The following is a 23,943-nucleotide window of genomic DNA, read 5'->3' on the forward strand; positions in this document are numbered from 1 at the left end:
TTAATTGTATACTTAGAGTAATGTAAATACATTACTTTGCTTTTCGTGTTAAGCACTAAGTACCATTTAGAATTATAAACCTGAAGGACAGAGAGAACATTTAGGAAAACATAATGTGACTTACTAGAAACAGTATTGACTTGGAATATAAGATAGCCTTTTGACAAAAATGTGTGCAAATAAACTTTTTGCCACAAGAGCTTTGAAAATATAGTCAATGCCCTTGGAATGGTCTTCTTGTGGATACTTCAATGTATCCTCAACTTCAGGGCATTTGAATCATAAAGTGGGTAAAATGGTGTCAATTTTAATTTAATTTAGTTCAACATACATTTTTTGAGCAATCACTGTGATATGCATGTGTTATATTGGACACGCAGCTTACAGCGTCTAGAGGAAAATGTATGAGGCACAAGAAGGTGGCTTCAATTCAGGTTCCTCAAATAACTAGTTGTCTGGGCCTCAGTTTCTTATTCTCTGAGATGTAGACAGCATGACCAAAATGTTAGTAGTTTCTTATTTCCTGCTCAGTTTGCTTCAAGTTTCTATTATGAATGAATATTTGAGTATATATGTATATTTGTAAATATGTATGTATATATCTCTATGCACATACACACACATATAAATGTTATATGGCAACTCAAATTTTCCTAAACATTTTACACAAGTTAAGTTTTATGTTTTTATTCTTCTTTATTTTTTGGCATAGTGTATTCTAGTATTTATCTACAAATTATATTTCTTTTCTGGGTATAAAATGTAGTATCTTCTTTCTCTCAGGGATTTTTCTCACAGAAATTAACTTATGAAACATGAGGGCATCAGGGCACACTGCTGAGTCTGGCATCTCCCAGTGTGTTCACAGATCTTGCTGGGCTTATGTTTATTTAACAGGGTATCCTTAGTTACCAAACATGTTTGCAGGTTGCAAGGAACCTAGGAATATGTATAAGGAAATTAGACAAGTGTCATTAATATTTGATGTTCCATATGATCTTCCAAAAGTACCTCTCAGTTACTTTGCAGTTTCAAATATAGGGATAAATCCTTCTGTCTCATAAAGAGAGTGAAACAAATACTTAGGAAACTTTTTTCTTCTTTTTTCCAATGTATCCTATCCATAAAGGAACATCAAACTTCTGCCTTTTCAGGAACTGATTATCCAGTGGTAAATTATTCCTGACCTTTGATCTACTCTTTTTATTTTTCTTCTCTTCTTCTTTTCATATCTGATACCCACTGGTATTTCAATACAGAGTGTATAGGATGAAATCCAAACTAATTTTACATGGCATTTTTCAAAAGGTTTACTCTGGAGGCAATTATTACTGTCAATTTAATGGACATTTAAAAACTATATGTGTTATTCATACTATCAATGTCCCATTAGCTTATTTTGTTTAGAATCAGCTGTATCAAGAGATTTTTTTAAAAACTGCAACTATGCATGCACAAAGATAATGACTGCTCATCACCACCTGGCCAGCACACATTTTTACCAAGGCTCTGATTTCAATGTTGAGCTGAGGATAGATGAAAAACAAAAAAAGCTCAAAAACGGAATATTTTTAGGCAAGCAAGTATCAGAGAGGTTAAGTCTGAGTCAAATAAGAAGGGGCTTCAGTTAAAGGGTTTATTTGCTTGAAATACTGACCTCTCAAGCACCCTTTATATCCACGTGAGATAAGGTTTTACTAATAACACAGGCTAACAGCTCATTAAGAATACAGCATAGGGGGAGGCCTTCAAGATGGCGGAGGAGTAAGACGCGGAGATTGCTTTCCTCCCCACAAATACATCAGAAATACATCTACACGTGGAACAGCTCCTACAGAACACCCACTGAACGCTGGCAGAAGACCTCAAACCTCCCAAAAGGCAAGAAACTCCCCACGTACCTGGGGAGGGCAAAAGAAAAAAGAAAAAGCAGACACAAAAGAATAGGGATGGGGCCTGCACCAGTGGGAGGGAGCTGTGAAGGAGGAAAGGTGTCCGCGCACTAGGAACCCCTTCGCGGGCGGAGACTGCAGGTGGCGGAGAGGGGAAGCTCCGGAGCCACGGAGGAGAGCACAGCCACAGGGGTGCGGAGGGCAAAGCGGAGAGATTCCCGCACAGAGGCTCGGCGCCGAGCAGCACTCATCAGCCCGAGAGGCTTGTCTGCTCCCCCGCCGGGGCGGGCGGGGCTGGGAGCTGAGGCTCAGGCTTTGGTCGGATCGCAGGGAGAGGACTGGGGTTGGGGCGTGAACACAGCCTGCAGGGGCTAGTGCGCCACGGCGAGCCGGGAGGGAGTCTGGGCAAAGGTCTGCAGCTGCCGAAGAGGCAAGAGACTTTTTCTTGCCTCTTTGTTTCCTGGTGCGTGAGGAGAGGGGATTCAGAGCGCTGCCTAAACGAGCTCCAGAGACGGACGCGAGCCGCGGCCATCAGCGCGGACCCCAGAGACGGGCATGAGACGCTAAGGCTGCTACTGCCACCACCAAGAAGCCTGTGTGCGCGCACAGGTCACTATCCACACCTCCCCTCCCGGGAGCCTGTGCAGCCTGCCACGGCCAGGCTCCCGTGATCCGGGGACAACTTCCCCGGGAGAACGCACGGCGCGCCTCAGGCTGCTGCAATGTCACGCCGACTCTGACGCCTCCTCCGTACCGCTCCCTCCCCCCGGCCTGAGTGAGCCAGAGCCCCCGAAGCAGCTGCTTCTTTAACCCCGTCCTGTCTGGGCGGGGAACAGACGCCCTTAGGCGACCTACATGCAGAGGCGGGTCCAGATCCAAAGCTGAACCCCAGGAGCTGTGCGAAGAAAGGAGAGAAAGGGAAACCTCTCCCAGCAGCCTCAGAAGCAGCGGATTAAAGCTCCACAAACAACCTGATGTACCTGCATCTGTTGAATACCCGAATAGACAACGAATTATCTCGAAATTGAGGCGGGGGACTTTGGGAGCAATGATATATGTATATATTTTTCCTCTTTCTGTTTTTGTGAGTGTGTATGTGTATGCTTCTTTGTGTGATTTTGTCAGTGTAGCTTTGCTTTTACCATTTGTCCTATGGATCTGTCTGTTTATTTATTTATTTATTTAATATATTTTTTAACGCTTGTTATCATTGGTGGATTTGTTTTTTGGTTTGGTTACTCTCCTCATTCTTTCTTGTCTTTTTCTTTTTTTTACTAGTTTTTAATAATTATTTTTTATTTTAATAACTTTTATTTTATTTTATTTATTTCTTTTTTTTTCTCTTTTATTCTGAACCGTGTCGCTGACAGGGTCTTGGTGCTCCGGCCGGGTGTCAGGCCTGTGCCTCTGAGTTAGGAGAGCTGAGTTCAGGACATTGGTCCACCAGAGACCTCCTGGCTCCACATAATATCAAATGGTGAAAGCTCTCCCAGAAATCTCCATCTCAACGCTAAGACCCAGCTCCACTCAACGACCAGCAAGCTACAATGCTGGACACCCTATGCCAAATAACTAGCAAGACAGGAACACAACCCCACCCATTAGCAGACAGGCTGCCTAAAATCATAATAAGGTCACAGACACCCCAAAACACACCACCAGATGTGGTCCTGCCCACCAGAAAGACAAGATCCAGCCTCATCCACCAGAACACAGGCACTAGTTCCCTCCACCAGGAACCCTACACAACCCACTGAACAAACCTTAGCCACTGGGGGCAGACACCAAAAACAACGGGAACAATGAACCTGCAGCCTGCAAAAGGAGACCGAAAACACAGTAAGTAAAGCAAAATGAAAAAACCGAGAAACACACAACAGATGAAGGGGCAAGGTAAAAACCCAGCAGACCAAACAAATGAAGAGGAAATAGGCAGTCTACCTGAAATAGAATTCAGAGGAATGATAGTAAAGATGATCCTGGAAATAGAAGGGAGAAATTACAAGAAACGTTTAACAAGGACCTAGAAGAACTAAAGAACAAACAAACAATTATAAACAACACAATAAATGAAATTTAAAATTCTCTAGAAGGAATCAATAGCAGATAACTGAGGCAGAAGAACGGATAAGTGACCTGGAAGACAGAATGGTGGAATTCACTGCTGCAGAACAGAATAAAGAAAAAAGAATGAAAAGAAATGACGACAGCCTAAGAGACCTCTGGGACAACATTAAACATAAAAATATTCACATTATAGGAGACCAAGAAGAAGAAGAAAAAAGGAAAGGGAATGTGAAAATATTTGAAGAGATTAGAGTTGAAAACTTCCCTAATATGGGAAAGGAAATAGTTAATCAAGTACAGGAAGCACACAGAGTCCCATACAGGATAAATCCAAGAAGAAACACACCAAGACACATATTAATCAAACTATCAAAAATTAAATACAAAGAAAAAATATTAAAAGCGGCAAGGGAAAAACAACAAATAACATACAAGAGAATCCCCATAAGGTTAAAAGCTGACCTTTCAGCAGAAACTGCAAGCCAGAGGGGAGTGGCAGGACATATTTAAAGTGATGAAAGGGAAAAACCTACAACCAAGATTACTCTACCCAGCAAGGATCTCATTCAGATTCAATGGAGAAATTAAAACTTTTACAGAGAAGGAAAAGCTAAGAGAATTCAGCACCACCAAACTAGCTTTACAACAAATGCTAAAGGAACTTCTCTAAGCGGAAAACACAAGAGAAGAAAAGGACCTACAAAAACACACCCAAAACAATTAGGAAAATGGTAATAGGAACATACTTATTGATAATTACCTTAAATGTGAGGGGATTAAATGCTCCAAGCAAAAGACACAGACTGGCTGAACAGAAACAAAAACAAGACCCGTATATATGCTGTCTACAAGAGACACACTTCAGACCTAGGCACACATTACCTAAATAGACCTAAATAGACATTTCTCCAGAGAAGATATACAGATTTCCAACAAACACATGAAAGGACGCTCAACATCACTAATAATTAGAGAAATGAAAATCAAAACTACAATGAGGTATCACCTCACACTGGTCAGAATGGCCATCGTCAAAAAATCTACAAACAACAAATGCTGGAGAGGGTGTGGAGAAAAGGGAACCCTCTTGCACTGTTGGTGGGAATGTAAATTGATACAGCCACTATGGAGAACAGTATGGAGGTTCCTTAAAAGACTAAAAATAGAACTATCATATGACCCAGCAATCCCACTACTGGGCATATACCCTGAGAAAACCATAATTCAAAAAGAGTCATGTACCACAATGTTCATTGCAGCTCTATTTACAATAGCCAGGACATGGAAGCAACCTAGGTGTCCATCAGCAGGTGAATGGATAAAGAAGATGTGACACATATATACAATGGAATATTACTCAGCCATAAAAAGAAACAAAACTGAGTTATTTGTAGTGAGGTGGATGGACCTATAGTCTGTCATACAGAGTGAAGTAAGAAAGAGAAAAACAAATACTGTATGCTAACACATATATATGGAATCTAAAAAAAAAAAAAATGGTATGAAGAACCTAGGGGCAGGACAGGAATAAAGATGCAGATGTAGAGAATGGACTTGAGGACACAGGGAGGGGGAAGGGTAAGCTGGGATGAAGTGAGAGAGTGTCATGGACATATATACACTCCCAAATGTAAAATAGATAGCTAGTGGGAAGCAGCTGCATAGCACAGGGATGTCAGCTCTGTGCTTTGTGACCACCTAGAGGGGTGGGATAAGGAGGGTGGGAGGGAGATGCAAGAGGGAGGAGATATGGGGATATATGTATATGTATAGCTGATTCACTTCGTTATAAAGCAGAAACTAACAATTATACTCCAATAAAGATGTTAAAAAATAAGAAATAGTACTTACACCTTGAAAAAAGAGAAGAAGAATACAGCATACAGAAGATCAATTATGAAGTCAAAAAGGTGAAAAAGATAAGTGGAACCACAGTAAACTAAATGCAGGTTCCCTGATTTATGGGGTTTTTTACCGTGTGCAATGTGGATTAAGTGGACCAAGTTGCTCGGTACCAGATATGAGCCAAAGAAAAGACACTGGCCCAGGGTGGCCATATGAGTATTGATGGGGAACAATAATAATACAGTGCCAGGCAGTCTAGTGGTTAAAAAGTTTAAAATTTTCAGGAGTATAGCATTTTTGCAATCTAGCAATCATATTGATACACAATATCTTTCCTCTTTTTCCTAGAAATAAAGTACTAAGTCAGAAATGTAAGATTCTGATATAATTGGAGATATTACTGAGGTAGATGTGTGATTTTGAGGACAAGAAAAGTGCTTCTTAAAGGATTTCTTAATACCAGTAGTTTGAACTATGTGTAGTAATATAAGCTATATTTGTCAAACTCCTACAGAATTTGCCATTTAGACATATTTATGATAATAAGATCCACTGTACTTAACCCAGTCTTTAAAATCTTACGTGAAAATTGGGTTCCTTGAGATATTATTACTGAGTGAACATTCAGGATCAGATTCATGTACAAGAATGGGATAGTTCACCCATATCAGACACAGGCAATTAAGAAGCACAAAGGAGAAAGAGATTATCGGAAATTCTGTATGCTCCCCCGCCCCCCAAGCCCTTTCTTCCCACATTGGACATACATGCACATTCTGTCTCCAAAAAAGATTTTGTAAGCTTATCTCACACAGCAGAGAGCATTTACGTTATGAAATATCTCCATTTTTGCCCTAGAAAGTGTAAAGCTTTAGGACATTTTCCAGGGAGCCATAAACCATTAATCCATAGATTCGGAGTTTGTTTACTACTCCAGTTAACAACTAATAATAATAATTCTTTAGGCCGGGACAAACTGCTAAGGGCTTTTATAGATCAGACTCTTCTTCCTAGTAAACATTACTAATCTCTTTACCTGGGATTCCAGTTGACAAGGGCATTAGACTCATTTACCTCCTTTTTTTTTTCTACCCCTGGGCTGCTCTCTCTACCACACACACACACACACACACACATACATATCAGAAAATGGGGGAATAGATCCTAGGCCAGCTGCTTTGATAACTCTTTTTCTCCCCAAATACTAATCAATGAAATATAATTGAGTCAAATTTACAAAAATATTTTCCAAAGCCTGTAAATATTCAAGCATATAATGAAATTTTGCAACCCTTGTAAACTTTAGTTAAAAAAAAAAACAAAAAAACCGAGGAGCATGCCTATAATTTCTAGTAGAACTAGAAACCTTCCAAAATTAAAGAATGAAATAATCATGGAGATGATGATGATGATGGTGATAGTAATTAAGCTCTCAAAATTTATCAAACACTCTTCTATATTTACTTGTATTATAAGACATAATTATCTTCTGGGGTAGATACTATTATTTTTGCCATTTAACAGATGTAGAAATTGGGGCATAGAGAAATTAAATGACTTAGCCAGGTTTGTACAGCTGGTAGGTTCTGATGCCATTGATCAAATCCAGGAAGTCTGACTTCAAAATCCATGCTATTGACTGTTTAATCACACATGAGAAAAGCACAGATATTTCAAATTCAATATATTTTTATTAATAAAACTGGATAATAAAAGAGAGGCTATCTTATTAGAAAATAACAGTGAAGGATCAGTTTTATTGATTATTACTGTTGCAAAAATGAAATAGATTAAATATTGACATTAATGAATAAGGAATAATTTGTTTGAATGACTGTTATGAACTCAGTGTCATGTGATGGGCTATAAGACACAGTTGAAAGTAGGAGATATAGCAGACAGCATAATACCTGCCAAAAAAGACTAGAAGTTGAGTTACAGGTTATGGCAAATGAGATATATTTAAGTATCAACATCACAGAGGTGATAATTGAAGCAGTTTACAAACTGAGATAATTTGTCCAAATATATGTGATTATCATGCCAAAATTCTAAGTTAGAAATACTTTAGTAGAGCGTGACTCACAATGTTATTTTCATCTGTAAAATCCTAAATAATGTGAAGGCTGATAAACTAAACTGAGAAAAGAATGGTAAACAAGAAAGAGAGAAGTATTACCTATATTGCCATCTGCTGGGGAAATGAACATCTGTCATGTTGAATGAAAGATGAAGCTTGGAAATTCCCAAGGAATCACAACAGCTAGAACTACTATTTAAGTGCAAAAACAGACTTCAGGACTAATTTAGATTTTTTAATTTGAAAAAGATATTTAAAGGAGGAAAAACAAACCTCCAATAAGTTAAAAACTATGGCTTTTAAGATTTCCAGACATAATTTTAGATTAAATTAGAAGGGAATTGTGCTGGAGAAAGAGTATTGTCAAAACTTGTTTCCAGAGTACATTCTATGCTCCTGGAAGTATCTTGTTTTTTGACTAATGGATCCATGCATGTCACAACATATGTAGGCAAAAATCCTAGCCTGGAATTTAGTCTCAATTCAAACATGGCATTTTGAGTACAATTTGTTTCTTTGAGTCAAAATTTCATTTTCTGTAGAGTGCATGGGATTGGATTAAGTGATACTCAAGGCTACTTTCAATTGTACTCCTATTAATGCTGTGTATCTATTAAAAATATCCTGTTAATAATTGCATGCTTGAAAAAATATTTATTTTATAGATGAAAATTGTGTTCCTAGAACTTCCTATTATTATTATTTTACATCTTCAAAAATCTTACATCAGTATCTTTTCTCTCCTTTAGGGTGGAGTTAGTGGGTTGACTGGAGAGCTAGAATTTGGAGAAAATGGAGGCAATCCCAATGTCCACTTTGAAATTCTTGGAACTAACTATGGAGAAGAGCTTGGCCGAGGTGTTCGCAAAGTAAGACCAGACACATTGATAAATTTGCTTTTTCCTATAGTAATATTGTTTTGTTTGTTCTCCATGCAATACAATCACGGTATGCATTAAAGTCTATATTGTAGTTTGAGAGAGAAGAAGAGGGGGAAGAATTAGGCATTTAGATGACCTTACATACTTATCAGAAGTATTAATCAATAAATTCTATCTGTGCCTTAGAATAAAGGGAAAAAATTAAACTGATCATTGCCTAGGGAACTAGCATAATCTTCCATTCATTATAATACTAATTTTTATAAAGTAGTGAATTTAATATTTATGCAATGCATAGCTACTTGGTTTTTAGCTTGTAACATGCACAAAATCAGAATAAGAGCTTTGATAAATTTTATATATTAAGAAGGAAAGTTTACTATAAAATGTGACATTACAGTATCTCAGCGTCTATGTCGTGTAATAAGTAGAAAAAAAATGGTTTCCGGGAAATGGACTCTTGTTTTATACTACAGATCACATGTAAGAAGTTGAGTGCCAATAAAGGATGTTTCATGAAATACTGGGCCAATAGCTTTCTTAAGGAGAAATGTAAAAACCCTGGAGAAATGACTTTTCTACAGTTTTGATTTGCCATTTTTATATATTTTGGGTAGGGAAAAACCTAAGTTAATTGAGTGTGCATACAGAGTTCATAGCTATAAATTTGTAACTGTATAAAGTTGGCTGCATTGAAAATAAGGTCTTCAGTAGATGTTTCTTTCCAGTGCTGAGGTGTAGGATGCAGAAAATTTTATACAAATTGAAATTTAGAGTTATTCTAATGAGCAATAGAAACCTCTTGGTAAATTTATGCTAGAGAAGTTGAAACTATCTTAACGTGTTTTTAATTGTTTTATAGTGAAACATAGCAGACATATAGAAAACTACATAAAGCACAAGGATAATTTAGTGAATTATTGTAAAGGAAACACCCACTACTATGGTAAAGAAGTAGAACATATCAAGCATCCTAAAACCCCCATTATACTTCTTGTTGATATCCCTGACTTCCCTTCTCAGTAGTATCACTGTTAGTCTGAATTTTATGATATTAATTTGTTTACATTTTAGTATAATTTTATCACCTAGGTGTGCATCCTTAAATATTTGTTTTTCTGATATTTCAATTTATCAATGGACACAATATAGTATATATTCTTTCTTCTTGTTTTTTATATTCCTCGTTGTGTTTGTGTTATGCATTATTGTTGTTATGTGAAGTTGTTTAATCATTTATATTGCTGTATCATTTTTTATGTATAAATGTGTCACAACTTGCTGTGGTCTGTTGCTGCTTTTAGGCTATCATAAGCAATGATATTATGAATATTCTTAGACGTATATCTTGGATATATACTCTTGTACTTGTGTATGTATTTCTGTAGAATTTGTATCCAGGAGTAGAATTGCTACAGTACAAGAAAACATACACTGAACTTTACTAGATAATCTCAAACCTATTTTCATAGATATTTACCAATTTACATACCTCCAACAGTGCTACAAGTTCAAATTGCACTAAATGTTGGTTTTTGTTAAACTTTTACATTTTTATTAAGTTATTCAGTGTTTAATGGTATATCTTTTTGTTTCAATTTGCATTTCCCTTATTATAAAAAGATTCTGCACCTTCTCCTGCATTTTTTTGCTCTTCAGGTTTCTTTTTGAGTTAATTGCCCATTCAGATCCTTTGGCGATTTTTCTATTGGGTTATATTTTGTGTGTGTGTGTGTGTGTGTGTGTGTGTTTTAACATCTTTATTGGAGTACAATTGCTTTACACTGCTGTTTTAGTTTCTGCTGTATAACAAAGGGAATCAGCTATACGTATACATATATCCCCATATCTCCTCCCTCTTACGTCTCCCTCCCATCCTCCCTATCCCATCCCTCTAGGTGGTCACAAAGCACCGAGCTGATCTCCCTGTGCTATACAGCTGCTTCCCACTAGCTATCTATTTTACATTTGATGGTGTATATATGTCCATGCCACTCTCTCACTTCATCCCAGCTTACCATTCCCCATCCCTATGTCCTCAACTCCATTCTCTGCGTCTGTGTCTTTATTCCTGTCCTGCCCCTAGGTTCTACAGAAACTTTTTTTTTTTTTTTAGATTCCACATATATGTGTTACCATACAGTATTTGTTTTTCTCTTTCTTAGTTCACTCTGTATAACAGATTCTAGGTCCATCTACCTCACTACAAATAACTAAATTTTGTTTCTTTTCATGGCTGAGTAATATTCCATTGTATATATGTGCCACATCTTCTTTATCCAGTCATCTGTTGATGGACACGTAGGTTCCTTCCATGTCCTGGCTATTGTAAATAGTGCTGCAGTGGACGTTGTGGTACATGACTCTTTCTGAATTATGGTTTTCTCAGGGTATGTGCCCAGTAGTGGGATTGCTGGGTCATATGATAGTTCTATTTTTAGTTTTTAAGGAACCTCCATACTGTTCTCCATAGTGGCTGTATCAATTTACATTCCCACCAACAGTGCAAGAGGGTTCCCTTTTCTCCACACCCTCTCCAGCATTTATTGTTTCTATATTTTTTGATGATGGCCATTCTGACTGGTGTGAGATGATATCTCATTGTAGTTTTGATTTGCATTTCTCTAATGATTAGTGATGTTGAGCATCCTTTCATGTATTTGTTGGGAATCTGTATATCTTGTTTGGAAAAATGTCTATTTACGTCTTCTGCCCATTTTTGGATTGAGTTGTTTGTTTTTTCGTTATTGAGCTGCATGAGCTGCTTGTAAATCTTGGAGATTAATCCTTTTTCAGTTGCTTCATTTGCAAATATTTTCCCCCATTCTGAGGATTGTCTTTTGGTCTTGTTTATGGTTTCCTTTGCTGTGCAAAAGCTTTTAAGTTTCATTAGGTCCCATTTGTTTATTTTTGTTTTTATTTCCATTTCTCTAGGAGCTGGGTCAAAAAGGATCTTGCTGTGATTTATGTCATACAGTGTTCTGCCTATGTTTTCCTTTAAGAGTTTGATAGTGTCTGGCCTTACATTTAGGTCTTTAATCCATTTTGAGTTTATTTTTGTGTATGATGTTAGGGAGTGTTCTAATGTCATTCTTTTACATGTAGCTGTCCAGTTTTCCCAGCACCACTTATTGAAGAGGCTGTCTTTTCTCCACTGTATATGCTTACCTCCTTTATCAAAGATAAGGTGACCATATGTGCGTGGGTTTATCTCTGGGCTTTCTATCCTGTTCCATTGATCTATATTTCTGTTTTTGTGCCAGTACCATACTGTTTTGATGACTGTAGCTTTGTAGTATAGTCTGAAGTCAGGGAACCTGATTCCTCCAGCTCCATTTTTCGTTCTCAAGATTGCTTTGGCTATTCGGGTTCTTTTGTGTTTCCATAGAAATTGTGAAATTTTTTGTTCTAGTTCTGTGAAAAATGCCATTGGTACTTTGATAGTGATTGCTCTGAATCTGTAGATTACTTTGGGTAGTATAGTCATTTTCACAATATTGATTCTTCCAATCCAAGAACATGGTATATCTCTCCATCTGTTTTTATCATCTTTAATTTTTTTCATCAGTGTCTTATAGTTTTCTGCATACATGTCTTTTGTCTCCTTAGGTAGGTTTATTCCTAGGTATTTTATTCTTTTTGTTGCAATGGTAAATGGGAGTGTTTCCTTAATTTCTCTTTCAGATTTTTCATCATTATTGTATAGAAATGCAAGAAATTTCTGTGCATTAATTCTGTATCCCGCTGCTTTACCAAACTTATTGATTAGCTCTAGTAGTTTTCTGGTAGCATCTTTAGGATTCTCTATGGATAGTGTCATGTCATCTGCAAACCGTGACAGTTTTACTTCTTCTTTTCCAAATTGGATTCCTTTTATTTCTTTGTCTTCTCTGATTGCTGTGACTAAAACTTCCAAAACTATGTTGAATAATGGTGGTGAGGGAGGGCAACCTTGTCTTGTTCCTGATCTTAGAGGAAATGCTTTCAGTTTTTCACCATTGAGAATGATGTTGGCTCTGTGTTTGTCATATATAGCCATATATTATGTCGAGATAGGTCCCCTCTATACCTACTTTCTGCAGAGTTTTTATCATAAATCTGTATTGAAATTTGTCAAAAGCTTTTTCTGCATCTATTGAGATTATCATAGTGTTTTTCTCCTTCAATTTGTTAATATGGTGTATCACATTGATTGATTTGCATATATTGAAGAATCCTTGCATCCTTAGGATACTGCACTTGATCATGGTGTATGATCCTTTTAATGTGCTGTTGAGTTCTGTTTTCTAGTATTCTGTTGAGAATTTTTGCATATATGTTCATCAGTGATATTGCTCTGTAGTTTTCTTTTTTTGTGACATCTTGTCTGGTTTTGGTATCAGGGTGATGGTGGCCTTGTAGAATGAGTTTGGGAGTGTTCCTCCCTCTTATATATTTTGGAAAAGTTTGAGTAGGATAGGTGTTAGCTCTTCTCTAACTGTTTGATAGAATTCGCCTGTGAAGCCATCTGGCCCTGGGCTTTTGTTTTTTGAATATTTTAAATTAGAGTTTCAATTTCAGTGCTTGTGATTGGTCTGTTCATATTTTCTATTTCTTCCTGGTTCAGTCTTGGAAGGTTGTACTTTTCTAAGAATTTGTCCATTCCTTCCAGGTTGTCAATTTTATTGGCATATAGTTGCTTGTAGTAGTCTCTCATGATCTTTTATATTTCTGCAGTGCCAATGGTAACTTTTCCTTTTTCATTTTAATTCTGTTAATTTGAGTCTTCTCCCTTTTTTTCCTGATGAGTCTGGCTAATGTTTTATCAATTTTGTTTATCTTCTCAAAGAACCAGGTTTTAGTTTTACTGATCTTTGCTATTGTTTCCTTCATTTCTTTTTCATTTATTTCTGATCTGATCTTTATGATTTCTTTCCTTCCGTTCACCTTGGTTGTTTTGGTTGTTGTTGTTCTTATTTTTCTATTTGCTTTAAGTGTAAGGTTAAGTTGTTTATTTGAGAATTCTTTTCTTTCTTGAGGTAGGATTGTATTGCTATAAACTTTCCTCCTAGAACTGCTTTTGCTGAATCCCATAGATTTTGGGTTGTTGTGCTTTCATTGTCATTTGTTTCTACGTATTTTTTTATTTCCTCTTTGATTTCTTCTGTGATCTCTTGGTTAATTAGTAGTGTATTATGTAGCCTCCATGTGTTTTTATATTTTACAGATTTTTTCCTGTAATTGATATCTAGTCTCATAGCGTTATGGTCAGAAAAGATGCTTGATACAATTTCAATGTTCTTAAATCTACTGAGGCTTTATTTGCGTCCAAAGATGTGATCTATCCTGGAGAATGTTCCATGTGCACTTGACAAGAAAGTGTATTCTGTTGTTTTTGGATGGAATGCCCTATAAATATCAGTTAAGTCCATCTTGTTTAATGTGTCATTTAAAGCCTGTGTTTTCTTATTTATTTTCTGTTTGGATGATCTGTCCATTGGTGAAAGTGGGGTGTTAAAGTCCCGTACTATTATTGTTTTACTGTTGATTTCCCCTTTCATGGTTGGTAGCATTTGCCCTATGTATTGAGGTATTCCTATGTTGGGTATATAAATATTTATAATTGTTATATCTTCTTGGATTGATCCCTTGATCATTATGTAGTGTCTTCCCTTGTCTCTTGTAATAGTTTTTATTGTAAAGTTGATTTTGTCTGATATGAGTACTGCTATTCCAGCTTTCTTTTGATTTCCATTTTCATGGAATATCTTTTTCCATCCCCTCACTTTCAGTTTGTATGTGTCCCTAGGTCTGAAGTGTGTCTCTTGTAGACAGCATATATACGGGTCTTGTTTTTGTTTCTGTTCAGCTAGTCTGTGTCTTTTGCTTGGAGCATTTAATCCCCTCACATTTAAGGTAATTATCAATAAGTATGTTCCTAATACCATTTTCCTAATTGTTTTGGGTTTGTTTTTGTAGGTCCTTTTCTTCTGTTGTGTTTCTCACTTAGAGAAGTTCTTTTAGCATTTGTTGTAGAGCTGGTTTGGTGGTGCTGAATTCTCTTAGCTTTTGCTTCTCTGTAGAGCTTTTGATTTCTCCGTATAATCTGCATGAGATACTTGCTGGGTAGAGTAATCTTGGTTGTGGGTTTTTCCCTTTCATTGTTTTATGTATATCCTGCCACTTCCTTCTGGCCTGCAGAGCTTCTGCTTAAAAATCAGCTGATAACTTTATGGGGATTCCCTTGTATGTTATTTGTTGTTTTTTCCTTGCTGCTTTTAATATTTTTTCTTTGTATTTAATTTTTGATTGTTTGATTAATATGTGTCTCGGCGTGTTTCTTCTTGTGTTTATCCTGTATGGGACTCTCTGCACTTCCTGGACTTGATTGACTATTTCCTTTCCCATGTTCAGGAAGTTTTCAACTATAATCTCTTCAAAAATTTTCTCAGACCCCTTCTTTTTCTCTTCTTCTTCAGGGACCCCTATAATTCGATTGTTCATGTGTTTAATATTGTCCCAGATGTCTCTGAGACTGTCCTCAATTCTTTTCATTCTTTTTTCTTTATTCTGCTCCATGACAGTTATTTCCACCATTCTATCTTCCGGCTCACTTATCCGTTCTTCTGCCTCAGTTATTCTGCTATTGATTCATTCTAGTTTATATTTAATTTCAGTTATTGTGTTGTTTATCACTGTTTGTTTGTTCTTTAGTTCTGCTAGGTCCTTGTTAAACGTTTCTTGTGTTTTCTCCATTCTATTTCTGAGATTTTGGATCATCTTTACTGTCATTTCTCTGAATTCTTTCTCAGGTAGACTGCCTATCTCCCCTTCATTTGTTTGGTCTTATGGGTTTTTATCTTGCTCCTTCATCTGCTGTGTGTTTCTCTGTCTTCTCATTTTGTTTAACTTACTGTGTTAGGGTTCTCCTTTCTACAGGCTGCAGGGTCGTAGTTCCTCTTACTTTTGTTATCTGTCCCCAGTGGGTGAGGTTAGTCCAGTGGCTTGTGTAGGCTTCCTGGTTGGGGGGGCTGGTACCTGCTTTCTGGTGTGTGGAGCTGAATCTTGTCCCTCTGATGGGCAGGGCCTTGTCTGGTAATGGGTTTTGGTTTTCTGTGAGCTTAGTATGACTTTAGGCAGCCTCTCTGCTAATGGGTGGGGTTGTATTCCTGTCTTGCTAGTTGTTTAGCATGAGGCATCCAGCACTGGAGCTTGCTGGCCATTGGGTGTAGCTGGGTGTTTGTGTTGAGACAGAGGTCCGTGGGAGAGCTCTCACTGATTAATAATCCATGGGGCTGGGAGTTTTCTGTTAGTCCAACATCCTGGACTTAGCTCTTCCACCTCAGAGGCTCAGGCCCAACTACCAGCAGGAGCACCAAGCCCCTTCATTCAGTAGTTGTTCTGTAGCCGCTGGTCCACAAGTAGATGTATTCTTGCTGTATTTGTGGGGAGGAAGGTGATCTCCACATCTTTATCCTCCACCATCTTGCAGGTCTCCTCCTTTTTGATACTAATCTGGTTACCCTTCTTCATCACCCAAACCTGCCCCAGGGTGCAGTGTGGAAGCAGCTCCATTCTTTAATTCTGATAATTTATCTGTAAATTCTGGTGAGTTCTCTGCATGTCATCTGTGATTAATGATTTCATCTCTTCTTTACTAATTTTTACTTGCTTAGTGTACCGACTAGGGCCTCTAGGAAAATGTTGAATGGAAGTAATAGTAATAAGCATCCTTGGATTATTATCGATATCAGAGAAAAAGATGTCAGTATTATACTACTAAATATAATGTTTTCCTCTTTCTTTTTTATTAACTTTGATCAGATATAGGAAGCTTCATGTATTCCTAGGATAAACCTAATTTTTATACTTATATCAAATTATAATTATGTTAATGTTTACATAATATTTTTTTGATTTGCTCCCACTTTGCTTAAGGTTTTTACATTAATGTTCATGATTAAGGTTACCTGAAATTTTCCTCTGTTGGATTTTGATACTAAGATTATGTTGGCCTCCTAAAATGTGGTAGAGAGCATTTCCTCTTTTTCTATTCTCTATGAGTTATATAAAATTGGAAGAATTTCTTCCTTGAGTGTTTGGTAGATGATCTTATGAAGCCAACTTGGACTAGAATTTTCTTCGTGGGAATATTTTTTATTACTGATTCTAGTTTTTCATAGTAAATAAAAATAAAAGTCATATCTTCTAATTCTTGTAAAGTCAAGAAAGTTGATTTTTATGATGTTTTAAAGTTCTTTTCTGTATGTATTGGCATAAAACTGCTAATAATATCCTTTTAAATATCTGAAACATTTTGAGATCTGAACTTATTTTTATTTCTGAATAGTTTTCTTTATAGATAACGCTCTTAGATTATTATTATAAGGCTTCTACTTCTGATAATGCTTTCTTCCGTAAATAATATCTTTGTCTGCTATGAATAGAGCTAAAGCAATTTCCCTTCCATTAATATTTGGATGACATTTCTTTTTACTATCCTTTACTTTTAACTTTTCCTGTATCCTTTTGTTCCACACATAACTCTTATAAAAACTATATAATTGATTATATGATACCAGTTTGACTATTTATGCCTAAAAACAAGAACATTACATGTATTTAAATGAAATATATTTAGTAATACATTTAGTTAAGTCTACCATCTTGTACATTCTACCATTTTGTACATTCTATTTGACTTGCCTAGTGTAGGTTCCTTTTTTGTCCTTTCTTGCCTTCTTTTGGATTGTTAATATATTTTTTAAAATTTCCTCTTTCCTCCTCTACTAATTTGCAAGTTATATACTCTGTTTTTATTTATTTAATAGTTCCTCTAGAATTTACAGCATGCATACTTTATTTATCAACATCTAAAGTTAATCAGTATCTTCATCCTCCTCTCAGATAACAAACATACTTACAACATTTTAACTCCATTTACTTAATGTATCTACCTCTCACATAATAGATTATTATTCTTCATGTTTTTAATGTTACCTTTTTTTATTCCAAAAAGTCTTGCCCTTACTATTTTGTGCAATAAATAGTTATTTATATGTACCCACATATTTTCTACTTTCTTTGCTTGTTTTTCCTTCCTGCATCTGTATCTAGAATTGCTTTTCTTCTGCCTGAAGTATAACTTTAAAATTTTCCTCTTTTGATGGTTTTCCTGTGGCCATATTTCTCAGTGTTTACTTACCTGAACATGTTTTTATTTCATCTTCTTCCTTTAAACATATTTTCCCTAGACACAGAATTTCAAAGTGCTAGTTTTATTCTTTCAGCACGCTCATGATATCACTGTACTGGTTCTGGCTTCAGTGTTGTGGTTGATAACTCTGCTGTCTGTCTCACTGCCAGTCATCTTCTCTTACCTCTCTGGCTGAGTTTAAGATTTGTCTTTGTTTTTATATTTCGGCATTTTCACTATTGAGTGTCTCAGTGTGGACCTCACTCTAATGTGCATGGGTGTAGCAGGTTTATGATGGCAAAACCTGTGGTTATCAACATAGGATTTATGGTGAGTGAACAGCTAATGCTAAGTATCTGGTGTTAGAGCTAAATTCATGAATCTGGAAGGACTTGGAGAGCATCAAAGATTACCATTAAGTCATAGAGAATTTCAAAACTATTGGTGAAAATCTGTCTTAGAGCCAATTCTCTGCCTTCAAATGTATTTATTTAGTAATAAGAAATGAGTTACATTTATCTAGAGTCAGGTGGAAACAAAATAATTAAACTAGAATCATAAAATAAGTTTAGTATAAATATAACTGAAGATTCAGAAAATGAAAATATTCACGATTTTTTAGCAGAAAGTAATGTATCTTTCTTTGGAGTTTTTGTCACTTAATTACTTGTCGAAGATATCAGAAAACATTTTTCGACCTCATTATAATTGTGAAATCTGGATTAGTATATAACATTACCTATTTTGAAAAAAAAAAGACTTTTGTACACATTAAGTTATACATACAGAAATGATTTCATTTGCAGTAGAACCTATACAGATACAAATAAAAGGTCTTTATATGAATATTACTTAATTCCTTACAAAAACTTTATGTCTTTTCCTTCCTCCCTACTCCCTATTATTATCCCTAAGTTTATGTATAATCATTTTGCATCAGGTTTCTTCTTTCTTCCAATATCTTTCGTGTAAACTACCCCATGTAATGTTATTATTACTTTTCCTAAAGCCTTGTGATTCTAATACTACCATATTTTACCAAAATACTTATCCCAATTCAATAAGTAGGTATATATATACAAGGATGATCATTGTAGTCCTATACTAATAGAAGCTGAGAGGAAAGAGTTTCAAGAAATAGAGGGGGATTAGCAATGTAGCAGAATAGCAGTAATATAAAGACTAAAGAGAGTCCATTGAATTTAAGAACTCAGGGTTCATTAGTAACTGAGGAGAGACAGTAGAGCAGTTGGGTTAGGAATGTGACTGCTAACATCAGACTGTTCAAATTCTTGTTGCATTGCTTAAAACCGAGGGACATTGGGCATGTTACTAAATTCAGAGGTAGGTATAACCTAAATGATTTAGCAATGTGACGGGTCCAGAACTGTGCCTAGTACATCAAAAAATATTGCAAATAATTGCTATTTATGAGGAAAATCTCAGTGGAGCAGTAATACTTGTTAAATTGTAACAAGTTGAAAGAAAAGTAAAAAAGGAAGGTGATGAGTAGAGGAAGTAAGGGTAAATACCATATTAACCTGTTTGGCTATGAGAGCGGTCACTAAATGACTTTGTGAAATGGAGAGGGATAATTTTCAGAATGTAAGAGAGATGAGGATGCTTGAATGCTCACAGGTCAAGCCAGCAGGGAATAAGAGAAAGAAGATAAAGGAAAGACAGGTGATCACTGATAGAAGTCCAAGAGAAAGAGAGACAGCTGGATCCAGAATTAGGTGGAGTACTTAATCTTAGGCACCAAGGACATCATTTTCCTGAGGGATGGGGGGAGGAAGAAAGGAGAGAATGGTGTGAGTACAAGCAACTTTTCACGTGTGCTGTCAAGAAGTTAAGGAAATTGTCAAGAAATATGTTATCTTTTCTTGGACAAATGGGAGGTGAGATTATCTGCTAGGAGAGAAAGTATAGCAGAAAACATTAGAGATAATGAGGTTGGAAGTTTATAGCTAGTGAATAAGTTTTGAAAGAGCTGCTGATGCAAACTAGAGAGAGGAAATTAGGGAACATGGAAGAATTGCCAGGCAGGTCTGTTGGCTCATATGAAGTTAGAGACCAGAAATTCATTGTAGCACTAGTCTACACGGCTTTCTAATTTTTTTATCCAGCAGCATTCAGTGGACAGAATGAATTTGCGTTAATGTAGGATTGGGATTTCATTAGACTGCTTTTGTTTTGTTTTGTTTTATTGTTTCTGATAGCAGTACAATGAGGCAGTCAGGGTAAAGATATTGTCAGGAGAATGGCTGAGGTGGTGAAGCATGAAATCTCACTTGGATATTTATGCTACTGAAGGCAGGAGGAGTTCAACAACAGGGAGAAAACATGGCTTAAGAGGACGGAGCCCTCAGCAAGTCTGAAGAAACTGATATTGCTTGGATTAAGTGAGGGAGCTTCAGAGCCAGGAAGCTGTGTTTGAAGAGAGAGATGTGTAAATTCATGATTGGAAGGGTGGATGGCTTCTAGACAATGAAAAATTCATAATTTTAATGGTGGAAGAAGCGGGCTTCATTTAGCCTTCTAAGATCAGTGTAGTTCCAAGATCAGTGTAGTTGCCTTGCCTTGCCCTGAATTCAAAGTCTGTAATGTGTTATCATTGCCATTCAGTTAAAATGAATCATTTACTTCAAATTATGCCTACTTTATTCTTAAATAATATTAAAGAACTCCTGTAATCATTTGTTTATGTTTCTATACTCTGATTCCCGAATTGTATTGAAACATTCCAGCGCACTGACATTATATAAATGTTATGTGAAAGACACCAGAAATATTTATAGTGCCTTTTACATTGTTGACACTCAAAAAAATATTAAGCATTGTTAATTTTTAAATATTTATTTGTTTTTATAACTCAAATATTTTTCTATCAAACTGTAATTTTAATTAATTACTGAATTTATAAAGCTTCAAATCTAGCTCTCAAGTAACTTCGAGAGTATTATGAATTAGTTTGTAGATTGCTAGCTCCATTTATAAATGGGACAGTTCCTTCACATGGACATTAATACATGTATAATATCTTCAAAGATACTTATCAAGGGAAAGCATTGCCATGCAAATAATTACAGTATAGATTTACCTGACCTGTGTCTAAAATTATGCTTCCATTCCCAGTATCTCTATGTCTCAAAAAGAGTGAATGGCTTTCCAATTGATGAACTGTCAAGTTGTCAGTGTTTATTCTGCTGCCAGTGGCTAAGTGTATACAATGCCTGCAGTCTTATCACCTTGAGCAGGGGTACTGTCAGCTCTCATAAGCTAAGCAAGGTTATTTCTGTATAGGATTTGAATGTGAGATTGACCAAGTCCCAGATTTTGGACTAGTCTCAGCCCTCTTGGCATTGTATGAGTGGAGATTTCATATTTTTTTTTAATTTGATGAGAATATGAAAAGGATTATTTAATTTTCACTGATGCTGATAAAACAAAGGTTTTTCTTGCTTTGATATTTTTTACATGTTGTTTTACTTTGATGTAAGTTGGTGATTCATTCAGTAGATGCTGTATTCAAGGTGTTAGACACTGTGTATCCTTGAAGATAAGTTAGGTAAGCCAAATTTTGAAATCATCAAGGTTTTCTATATCCTTAAACTGTCTCCAAGAGCATGGTTGTTTCTGTTTCTTTTCAGCACAATATAAAATTTCCAAGAAGAAGAATAATTTAAGTAATAATGTCTTATTCAATCTTCTAAAACTAAATTTATTAGAAGACATTAAACTAAAGATTAAATTAAATAGTTAATTTAAAGGATCAATTTGTGTTTTTTTCTTAGAAGAGGAATTGTACACAATAGTTTTTTTTTGCTTGTGTGCCTGAAGTCTTCTTTGTTTGGTTTGGTTTTACTAATGCTACACACTTTTTATTGTAAAGACTGAGCTTCAACATTAAAATTTAATATTCTAGATTTAACGTCTTTGAACTTTATCACAAACAGGAAAATAAGGCCAGGGAAAATAGATTAAAACTGGTTTCACAACCAATCTTAAATGCACAGTAATGCTTAGTATCTTCATAAAATTGTTTTCTCATGTAAGTGGATGAAATGAAATGGTACAGCAGTGATATTCTAGCTCCTAAGTGTAATCGTTTTTTAGGTAGGTTTAGAATCTTTACTCAGGTTTCCAACATTAAATCCACAAATATAAAATCTACAGCTCTGCATTCTTAGGAAAAATTTACTGTTTTTGCAAAGGGTATTATATAGATTGCCATTGGTCCATTTTTAATGAATTGAAATGTTTTACTGCCTAGTGCTTAGGAAGAGGAAATAACAGCCTTGCCTTCAAATGGCCAATTATTAAATAGAGTACTGTTATTCTTCAGTGTTGTATTTGTATTCTGATTCTGTAGTATCTAAAATAACATTTTCCTTTTCATATTACCCTGCTTTATGTTTCTCTCTAGCACTTTTTGCAAACTGAAATTATATACATACATGTAATTATATACACAATCCTCATATACGTGTATATATATGGGCATATATAATTTATATATACACAGGTAAATATAATAAATTTACTTGTTTATAGTCTGTCTTTCCCATTACAGTGTGACTCCATGAGACAAGAGTGTTTCTTTATTTTTGCTATATCCCCCAATGCATGGCACATAGTAGATGTTCATTAAGTATATAATGACTGAACTAATGAACACATGTGCATACTGACATAAGAATCTATAAGATTCTTCTCTGCATCTAAAAGTGTAACAGCCATGTTTTTCCTTTATTCAAATGAAACATAATAAATATGTGCACATGAATTATTGTTGATATGCCACATTAGAAAGTGTTTATGTGATTACACCATTTCCATCATTGTATCCTTAATGCCTAGTAGAGTTGGCCCCTTGGGGACCAAAAATATAGTCAATTATTTTAGTGGTTATTAAGTAAGATTTTGTGTAATTTGTTTGCAGGGATTCATAGAGAGTAGGGAAATAGTGGATTGATTATTTTAGCAAATAGATTGGTTATTCTAAGCAAAATGGAAGGACCCACAGAAGTGCAGGCTTGTTAGGAATTATTGGTATTTGTAATTCAAGATCATTTTCAACTAAGCTAGGTTTAATATGTTGTAATAGGGAAAACTACATAGCCTTTGCTGACAGAGATACCTGGGTTGAAATTCTAACTGTCACTGACTGTGATTTTAGGACTACTAAACCCAGTGAGTCTCAATTTCTTTATCTGTAAAATTTGAATAATAATATTTATCCCTTAATATTGTAAGGATTAAGTGAAATTATGTTTGTAGGTTACATAATGAGAGATAATTAAAATAATGCCAATTTGAAAATGGACAGTAATCTATGTGATTCATTTTTAAGCCAATACAAGAAATGCAAAGTCTAGTTGCTCTTCTGACAAGAAATTGCTATGTGAGGCAGGGGAATAATTTCATTTTCGGTGTGATTGACAGAGCATTATGCATGGCAATCACAGTGATAGCATGAAAAATTAACATTTTTGTATTGTTTATTGTCCTTTCTGAATCTAAAATTCTGCATGTCTGTTAATCAAACTTGGGAGGGCTACAGTTCAATGGGAAGCTAATATTGGGGAATCTAGTAACCAACATAGCCTGCATAAACCCAATGTTTACAATTAAACTCATTCTTGGAAAATCTGCCATCCTTATTTATTGTCATATTTCCAACAATAAATTTATATCTTGGAAGTCATATATATAATGGAGAGAATCTAGAAATTGCTGTGAATTGACAATCAATTGTGAACACTCCAGCTTTTTTTTCCTCCCACCCTACTTTACATATAACATACATGATAAACTTAGCTCTGTGAGTTTTTATTTTGATGCATCTTCAAGAAAATATTTTGTACCCAAAGGTCATGTGATATTCAATCTAGTATCTTATAAAATTTCTAATCTGTTAGACCTTCAAAATTATTGACCATGGCAGTTTCCTGATGGTTAAAGAGAATGCTGCACTCTTGAAAAGTCTATACTGTGGACTGG

The 23,943-nt window shown here is 35.7% G+C and overlaps 1 protein-coding gene across 2 annotated transcripts in view; it reads left to right on the top strand.

Moving 5' to 3' along the window:
• Positions 1-23,943, top strand: part of GRID2 (glutamate ionotropic receptor delta type subunit 2) — a 1,428,522-nt gene that overhangs the window by 871,526 nt on the left and 533,053 nt on the right. For both annotated transcript variants that reach the window (XM_057547452.1, XM_007184090.2), the window contains exon 8: positions 8,634-8,753. In XM_057547452.1, coding sequence (XP_057403435.1) covers positions 8,634-8,753 — 120 coding nt within the window. The remainder of the gene's footprint in view (positions 1-8,633; positions 8,754-23,943) is intronic.

This window comes from Balaenoptera acutorostrata, chromosome 5 (genome assembly GCF_949987535.1).
Source record: "Balaenoptera acutorostrata chromosome 5, mBalAcu1.1, whole genome shotgun sequence".
Taxonomy (NCBI): domain Eukaryota; kingdom Metazoa; phylum Chordata; class Mammalia; order Artiodactyla; family Balaenopteridae; genus Balaenoptera; species Balaenoptera acutorostrata.